At 45.3% G+C, this 9,372-nt stretch overlaps 1 protein-coding gene across 1 annotated transcript; it reads right to left on the bottom strand.

Moving 5' to 3' along the window:
• Positions 1 to 4,837: 4,837 nt before the first annotated feature.
• On the bottom strand, positions 4,838 to 5,809 carry LOC135903186 (sulfotransferase ssu-1-like). The gene has a single exon (XM_065433589.1). It carries the CDS (start codon positions 5,807 to 5,809, stop codon positions 4,838 to 4,840), a length of 972 nt encoding a protein of 323 aa, XP_065289661.1.
• Between the last annotated feature and the right edge of the window lie 3,563 nt (positions 5,810 to 9,372).

Below are 9,372 nucleotides of genomic sequence, written 5' to 3'. Positions count from 1 at the left end.
TTGAGGCAAAGAAATCGAGCAACACATGTATGCGCTATCACAGAATTTTTTTTTATTTTTCACACGTATTCCTTTAACCAAGACTCCACTAACAGTTCTTGACAGTCATGAAGGAAGCTTTGTGGTCGGAGAAATAGACTGATATATGTTCGACTTGGTACACCAATGCTTGATTCTCAAAGACGAGATCTATACAAGTGCCTCGCGAGGTTGTCACAGCCGTGGGACGCGTTACGAGCGAGAGGAACGGGATGTTCTCCCGCATAAGTGTTAGATCTGGCTCTCTGATTGCCACCGCACAGGGCGAACGGCAGCGGCAATTTCGGCTCGGGCGGTGCACATATACAGATCCGCCGCCACCGATCTGGCTCTCTGATTGCCACCACACAGGGGTTGCATTGGAGGAGGAGCGAAGAAAGGAATTAAGTTCGAGCCGGCGCTTTGACAACCGGAGACTCGCAGGAAGAGGGGGGAGGGGGGCGGCGTGTACACCCAGCGGCAAACGATGGGGGCAGAAGCGCGCGCAGCAAGCGGACAACACGATAAAGGGAGGAGGGAAGAGATAGCAGCGACTGACTGATGCCACTGACGCCGATAGTGAGTCAACCTCAGCTGCGGAGTTGGTTTCAGGGACAACGCCGCCGATGCCGACACAAAGAATATGATACCCTCGCTTCCGCAGCGCTAAGCACCAGGTCTAGCCGTGGGAAGGTGGTCACGTATTCGTCGACGTGCCGGGGTCTACGTGAAATAACCGGCGCGTCGGCAACTGAAGAGCACCCTATCCGCCACACAAGAACAGGGGGGGGGGGGGGACCCTTTCCTCCTCTTTCTGCATGGCGGCGACGGTGTTCTATGCAGTCACGTTATCTTGACTCTCTAGCGGCGTCAGCGGCATCCAGCGGTATCAGTCGGTCGCTTCTAGCACTGGGGGGATGAAAGGGGGCGGAGCTGGTTACGAGGCCGGCGACAACGCCGACGACGACGCGAAACCCAGGAACGGACGCCAAAGAGCTGCGCTCTAAAAAGGAGCTTCCTATCAATGCGTTCGGAATAACGTTTTTGCCAGGTGCTGAACCAGACGATGTGCCGGTGGACATGTTGATGCTATTGTGTATGCAAAGTGTGTGGCGAACTCGTATGGCTGTACGCAATGCTGATGTTGATGCAAGGCCAGCAATGCATTATTTTACTGAGAATGTTAATTATACAAGCGAAGTGTTGAAACTGCTAAGTGATCCGCCAAATTGGCTTTCAGTGTTGGACAGTTTGGCTTCGATGAAGCCATTTTAACATGACACGTCAGCCTTAGTAATGACTAGACGTTTTAACATTCGGTTTTATTTGACAATATTTGTATGTACTTGCCAAGCCGGTAATAAAGAAAAAAAACTCGTGGCTCAGTGGTAGCGTCTCCGTCTCACACTCCGGAGACCCTGGTTCGATTCCCACCCAGCCCATCTTGCAAGTTGTTTTTATGGGAAGCATACTAGCCGCACAACCACGCTCTTCCTTGCTGCGCCACGCGCGGCCGCGTAGCTACCATATGACGTCATAACAGCTGCAAAAGCGGAGGCTCAACTCGTGCGCTTGTTTGCGGCCGCGTAGCTACATAGCCGGGTCTCAGCTCGTGTGCTCGCCTGCATGAGTTGTTTCTTCGTCTAGCCGAACCAAATATAGCCAAACAACAGCAGTTCACCAGGTTAAACAGTGGTTGAACCACTAAAATAAAGGCTAGTATGCTTCGCATCCTGGGCTTAACCTTAGCCGAGCCACAGCCATTTTTATTCATGAAGTGCCTGCTGGGATTTATCGCTCACGGCCAACGCCGACAACGCCGACACCGCCGCCGACGACACCGGCTTTTCTGCGACACGAGCTCCTTAACGCTATCGCGTTAATATTCAAGCTAACACAATCTATTATACATCGGGCCATTTCTAGGCCGACGCGTCTCGTTGGACCTACAGACGCCGGACTCTCAACACAAGACGCTCAGCGCTCTGCTCCGCGAGCTACTATTACTTGCTCGGATGGCTTGCTGCTCCCGTAGGAAAATTACTTGGGGATGTGGCCTAAATATTGTTACATGCACAAGGCGAGAAATACACACTCACCCACTGGAAAGCGGTGGCATGCTGCATACGTACATTTGTGACTGTTATAGGTCATTCCACTGTAGGTGTGTCTAATCTGGCCACATCTTCATTATTCTTCTGGTCTTTTTCCGCATCTACTTTTTCGTCACCTAGAAGCGGATGACGAAGCCACCATGGCCGCAATTTATTTAAGCCGATCAGGCATGGTGCCTGTGTTCCCGGGGCGCCACATGCGGATGCGACTGCAAGGGATTGGAGCACTACACCGTTAAATGTCCGTGGATGCGTGCACACGACAAACGCCTTTCTCTGCGGTGCTGTGGCCGATTATCACTCCGCTACGCTTATTTTCTCTTCCGAAGTACAGGGTAGCCAGCCGTTTAAGTCCTCAGTTGACATATCTGCCTTTCCGTCTTCCTTTCGCGCTCCATTGCATTGTGACGTACGTTATATTTATTTTTTTAATCGGTTAACGGCCGCTACTATCATAGGCTGAAATACGAAGAATCAAATCCATCTGGGATAGTCGGGGGCTGCTCTCCTTGGAATCATGATACCCACACTTAAAATTCCCATTTCGTACCTATCCGAAATGACAGCGACAACTTCTGGTTACAGAAAAAACGATGCTCTTCACGCATCACTTTCGTCTTTTTCCTGTTTAGGAACCGGAGTGAAAGGCAGGAGGATAACACACCTTCACAAAATTAAATAGTGTAATACCGAAACCGATCAAGTTTTCCAGCGCTGTTTATTCCACAAAAGGCAACGCCCCCAGGTCACGCGCGAAGAAGTCGAAGAACAGGGAAGATGATGATGGCTATGTACAAATGAATACGACGACGTACGTTAATAGTGCTTACACTACGTTTATTCTATACGTTTGTTGAGATAGTGCAAAATGAAAAGATGGACCATCCAGAAGGTAGTGCGATGTACACGCACCACATGGTAGACTAATGCGCCTCCAAAGACCTTGTCTTTCTGTGATGTCAATCATATTTGAGTTGCATTTTCCTTGTTTGCGTTGTTTTTTTTTGAAGACGAAAGAAACCAAATGGCGGTATCAACTGGTTCTCGATAAGCAAACATGCAAAGCAACAAACAACCACACATGTGTTTCTGTGTGTTGCATTATTTCGCCAAGTAGAAATGATAAAGCTGCGCCAACTAGAACCATAACTCACCCCCTGGCACCTCCCCCCACGCCCCGTTACTTTCCCAACTCAGGTAAAATCTCCTAATATGAAGTCTGTGCTTAATGTGTGACGCCGTTTGCCAAAACAACAAGCGTGATTAGCTCTGATCTCTTAGATGAGCCTAATAAATGCAATGTATGTGGGGGGCCCTCCGGACTTCAGCAACTAACAGGCAAATAATCTTAAGGGCTGCCCCATACTTTCATTAGCGTGTCGTTGCCTTAAATGTGGCTTTGCTTATTCCTTTACACACACAGACGCATTGTGTTAACACTAATGTGAGCCTATTCGTTAAATTGCAGTTGTACGCAGTTTACCAAAATATGTGGACACGTATGTGAGTGAGCGATGGGTTGTTCTGAAACAAGAACTAGTTTTATTTTTAGATAACACTTTTCCATTGAGCCACAATTTCAAAGAATTCTCAGCTTTAACTTGTGTTGTCTTTTTTGATTACTAGCTCGTTAGGCAATGGTCTATTGTCTGTATTCAATTATCTTTTGCATCTCGTAGGTTTTGGCACTCGCTGCTTGTTGTAGTTAGCATGTACACTTAGAGAAAATTCTCGTCACAAATTCGCAGGGCCCTTCTAATGTACAAAATTTTGACATCTTATTTCCAGCCTACCGACCATGTCGTCGCAACTCATTCGGATGCAGGAATTGTAAAATCCTGACTTTCTTCTGAGGAGGTAGTTTGGTAGCATTTCCGGCTACTCACACTTTCATTCAATGACACTGTTCATAACGCGCCATCCATCTATGTCCATCTATGTTCATTGTAGTTATCTCTTTTTTTTTGCGCTCTTGAAAAAAACTGGCCTACAAGCCCAAGGGCTATGGTTCGTTCATTGGGTCCCCCAGCACTGTCAATATAAGTTTTCCAGTAAACATGCGCTGCATTGATGGGGCTCCAAAAGAACGAATACGTAAGCTGCGAATCTTCTGAAGTTCAATGACAACATTTAGTCTGGTATCCTGCGCCTCTTCAAGTTCTTGCTGCTCTCTCTTTAGATTGTGAGTATAGGTTAGGGACTGGATTCCAAGGGAAGGGAAGCGTAGCAGCGGGCGGCAGAAAGTTAGATGGGCGGATGAGATTAAGACGTTTGCAGGGACGGCATGGCCACAATTAGTACATGACCGGGCTTGTGGGAGAAATACGGGAAATGCCTTCGCCCTGCAGTGGGCGTAACCAGGCTGATGATGATGATGATGATGATGATGATACGAACGATTTTTGTTTTCTTCATCGTCACAAATTACTTGCTCTATCACTTTTACTTGTAAGACATTCACGTATCATTCATTCTTTATGCACTAAGTGCACCAATGATGTACTTTTTTCCTTTGTTAATACCCCCATCATAAATTTGAGACTAAAGCGTACATGCGATGACGTTTAATATTCTGACATCTTTATTATTTTGCTCGTATAGTTATAACGTCCGGCGTAGCCATGGTAATGCGCCATTAGACAGTCATCAATTCCCATTATAGGTGCCAAACCAGCAAATGAAACGCGTTCATCCTACTTTTCCATTCACAAGCTTCCTCTTTCGATGGTTTGCATGGCCGCGATAGCCTCTTGCCTTATATCCCTCCAGAGGTCCATAACCGAAGACGTCTTTTCCACCTTCTGTATCATAGCTTCCATCCGACGCAATTGTTCAGGCGAGAAGTACTCCTTCCAACTGCCGATTGTACCTTTCCTCACAAAACTGTACTTTTGGGGATCACCTTCGTAACCTTCCGTGAATGTCACCGGCCCGCGGGACTCACATTCAAACAAGGTTTTCGACGGTTTACTAAAATCGAGGACGAGGAGGCCCCTCAGTTTCTTGGCCGTGCAACTGTCCAGTATCTTCGGCAATATAGTTTGATTCGCTCCCATATGTGCAGCGTAGTGTTCCCCCAGAAACCGAGCCAGTTTTAAAACTACGGCTCCAGTGTCCTTCAAAAGCTCCTCGTAAGTGAGAAAGCAGACGTTCGGCTCGTTTCTAAGTGTGTACCCAGAAGCCACGTGGTCGAAGTAGCTTCCATGACCGGCACCGTCTCCTTCCAAAAAGTCATCGAAAAACTCGTCGAACGTGCCGTCCTGAAAGCGGTACGAGCTAAAGTTTGTCACCATGTGAAAAAGCGAAACGCAAACGTCCCACGGGTTCCGAGCTAAGTAGACGTATTTCGCCTGCTCGTTCATGGTGTCTCTCCGCGGGGACACGTGGGTAGCGAAAAGGCGCAGGGGAAGAGCGGGCTGCCACCCTTCGAAATCCGTGCCACCCAGGTATCTCATGTTGTCCGAAAACTGTTCGTAGGTGTGGACGCCTTCGCCTCCATTAAGAATGCACTGGGTGATGTACACCAACCAGTGAGTGCCGCTCTTTGGATAAGTGAATACAACGAGGTCCTTGCTTCGGGCGCGAAAGTTCAAGCTTGACCGGAAGAGTTCCGCGTCGTAATTGGGATCTCTGGGCACGCCATCGATCAGTTGAGTATGAGGCTTCCTACGTGCCATCGTCGTTGCCTTGCAGTCTGCTAGCCTGCGGAGGGCAAAGAAAATGGGCCTTCGTATAGTTCAACCGTACATATTCATTAAAACAAACTCCTTGCGCTTTTCTCTTAATTGCGATCTACTTTTACCTTAAGTGCCTCCCAATTATGAACAGCCATCTACTATTTTTTTTTGTGCGTTAACACTATGGAACCGAATGTATCGATTTAAAACCATGTAATTTCCATTCCACACTTTAAGCCTCAACTAAAGGGGCTATCTATTTGGATTGAAGAAATTCCTGTACTGACCTAATGTATATTGCTTGTAAATGTATCTGCCTACATGTCTCTGAATTCGTTTACGTAATCTCATGACCATGCGTTTCACCGTCATTTCTCTGTTGTACCGTTTTTTACTCCTTTCTTCTCACTTTCTTTCTGTGTCTTGTTCTCATTTCCCTTTCGGATTTTGTATCTCAGCAGAGCATTTATTTCTCCCTTTATCTGCTCTACACACTCAAGTGTGCTTTTCTTTGTTTTGTTTTTTTAATTCACCAGAACACTTTACTTAGGGACCCTTTCTACATAAAACGAACACTGTATCCATTTATCAATAAAACTGAATGGGGTTGAAAATCCGCAGTTTTCTTTTCCTTTATTTATACTATGGCTCGTCCACTCGTCGGGCTCTGATATTCACAATGATTAGCTCTCCAGAAAGATAACACAAAAGCAACATTTTTGTTCAGAAAGATCAGAAATGTTAGAAACTGGGCCAGCAAGTAATATAGCTGAGTGATGTGTTTACAGTACTTGGCCACAAGAAGTATTTTAAAATCAAAGTATGAAGAAAACAAAATTATGAGCTTAGAACTGAGAAATGCCAGTTCAGTTTTCCTGCGGGTAAATGTGTGCGTGCATGTGCGCCAAAATACACTCTCACAACCAATCAATGAAGATTTGGACGCGTGTGTTTAGATTTAGATGAACGTGACAGAATGACCAGTAAGATATACACTATAAAGGGAAAACACGGAGAAGGCGGGAGATAGAAATTAGTGGCAATGAGCAACACGAGAACGTGGCAAAAGCGGGAGCTAACGTTTCTGATAGGTGGAGTTGTCCTTTTCAAGTTACAAATGATTTTAACAACAAAATGGAAGCAACTGATATCATAAGCAATGAGATTAACAAATGCAAGCGTAAACCATAAGCATGGAGAAACAGTGCTTTACTGCGAGTCGGCCTAGTTGAAATTGATTCATCGTGCAACTTTGCGGTAAAAAATGGGGACAAACAAAAACAAAGAAATCGGTGGCGCTTGAGAATATTTCTTTGTTCCCGTTAGTTTAGCGCGAAGTTTCACGAATAAGCAGTGCATGTTGGCGAACCTTCCAAAATTGTCAATGGACAAGTCGCTGCTGGTTGCTAGGGCACAAAGGTTGTGTTCTGCTTGATGACAAATCATGACATCCACTGCAGCTTTCGTATATGTAAGGTTTTAGGTGTTATTCGCATTTTAAGACGAAAACCTAAAATGAAGTCAAGTAGAACTTGCTAAAGGCACGACATGTGACAGCATGAATTCATTTACTAGTACTGAAACACTTCTCATGTCTTTCCTATATTCAATAGCAAATGGTTGTTTTCTTCCTTGACAGAGAGACGGGATGCCTAAAAATGTTAGGCTAGAAATTTGATGGGAAAATGCCAGCATTTCAAAGCTTGTTGTTGTCCGAGTTGGTGCTCAGATGCCTTCGTATAACGGATGCCAACGGTACAAGTGGGAATAACAAACAAAACAAAACACCGTTTTGCGACGGTATTCACCACGCTGGCTATACTATAACAGACAGTGCCACATGAGTGCACACTGTCTAATGTTTTGCAAACTTTCAAATGTATGTACTGAACAGAAGCTGCTGATGATTGGGGCTACGCAATATTAGATGTACTCAAATTTCTCGAAAAATTAACACACAGCTTTTGAGATACATTGTAACAGTTCACTAGACCACCTAGAATGTGAACCTTCATGTAGCAACCTCAAAGATACCTCCACAAAAACACATCCGAAGGCAACCTTTTTGCGCCTTTCTAATGGTCTGTAACCCCATCTTAGTTCCTGCATGATCCTGGAGGTGGTTTTGTCACTTATAGAGGACAATACCTTTAACTGATGCTAACGCAGAGAAATTTCTCTAGCTCAGTTAATTTCAGTTCTTTTTTAGGGAAAGAGGCAAATTCGGCCACATCGACGGTAAATTTGCGTTAAGACCTGGAGGAAAGAAGAGTTGAGCGAGATGAGAAACCACTGCACCGATGCCGTGACGACCGGTAAGTTGAACTGCAGAGGGGGTGGTGTGATTTGATTTCAGTGACCGTAAATCACCTTCATATTAGCACGCGAAGTATGTTTGATGATCACACTGCAGTGTTTTCAACAAATTCCCGGAAGTAAACTACAAGGCGGGGACGTCCTGGGTTCGTTTACGCAGCACATCCAGCTGCTACGATGTGGCCCTTTTGTACGCCTAGCTTTGTTCACAATTTATGTACCTGCTAAAAATATTCACATTTAGGCGGCCTAGCTTCCAATAACAGGACGCTCCAACAAAAAAAGTAGCAGCGGCAAATCTCGGCCTATGTGGACACATGTCTAGCCCTCAATATGAGAAGATCGTCGCGGTGCTGCGCAGACGCCTATGCAGGCAAATTTTCCTGGAGCCGCACGTGAAAGAGTTGCCTTGGACAGAGTCCCCGTGTGGAGTCTCAGTGGACACATGTCTAGATGAGTTTTGGCGCTGACGAAACAATCAAGCTTGTTGCGTATCTGTGTGGTTTGCTGCTGGTATCTTGTAACCGCGTCAGAGAAGTAGTGCTACGTCAGTGCGCCTCGTCATGCAAAAAATCGATTTTTCGTATTTAACCTTGGTTTTGTGAAATAGCACTCTGTTTTGGCACTGCAATATTATTTAGGGTTGGTCCGGCGACCATGCTCCTTGAAATTACAATAACGTTTCATGCCAATAACAGCACCTTGTTGTTGTCCAAACTCCTTTTGTGCGTAGAGCAAAGTATAATGGGCTGACGTCTTTCTCTGTAAATATGGCATCAAGCAGGAGGTAACGACAATTATCACTTCGACGTCATTTTAGCTTGAGCGCCGCGATTTCAATGTTTGATTATTTAAAGATAACCTTGGAAATGAATTGAAACTATAAAACTTGCAGTCAATTTACATTACAAAAATTAACTTTACAGAAATTATACAGGAAAACGAACAACCATATCTCACAAGACGTTGGAAAATCTAGGCAATTGCTTCATCCGAGTTAGAAGAAAGCGGGCTTTCAAGGTTGGATGCGCTGATCTGCTCAATTAGGTACAACTTGTTTCGAATGATTCTTTGTTGTTGATGTGTTCTCATAGATCTCTAATATCACCCGCACGCGTAATTTAAAGCTAAGGGTGAAAACTTTACCGACAATATTTTAAATGACTCCTAAATGCAGAGGGAATCCTAAACTAAGTTCAAATGCGCATGGTCAAGAACCAATCACACTTATGTTGTAATTCCAATAG

This window comes from Dermacentor albipictus, chromosome 2, assembly GCF_038994185.2.
Source record: "Dermacentor albipictus isolate Rhodes 1998 colony chromosome 2, USDA_Dalb.pri_finalv2, whole genome shotgun sequence".
Lineage (NCBI taxonomy): Eukaryota > Metazoa > Arthropoda > Arachnida > Ixodida > Ixodidae > Dermacentor > Dermacentor albipictus.
This window is presented reverse-complemented; position numbering and strand designations above follow the sequence as displayed.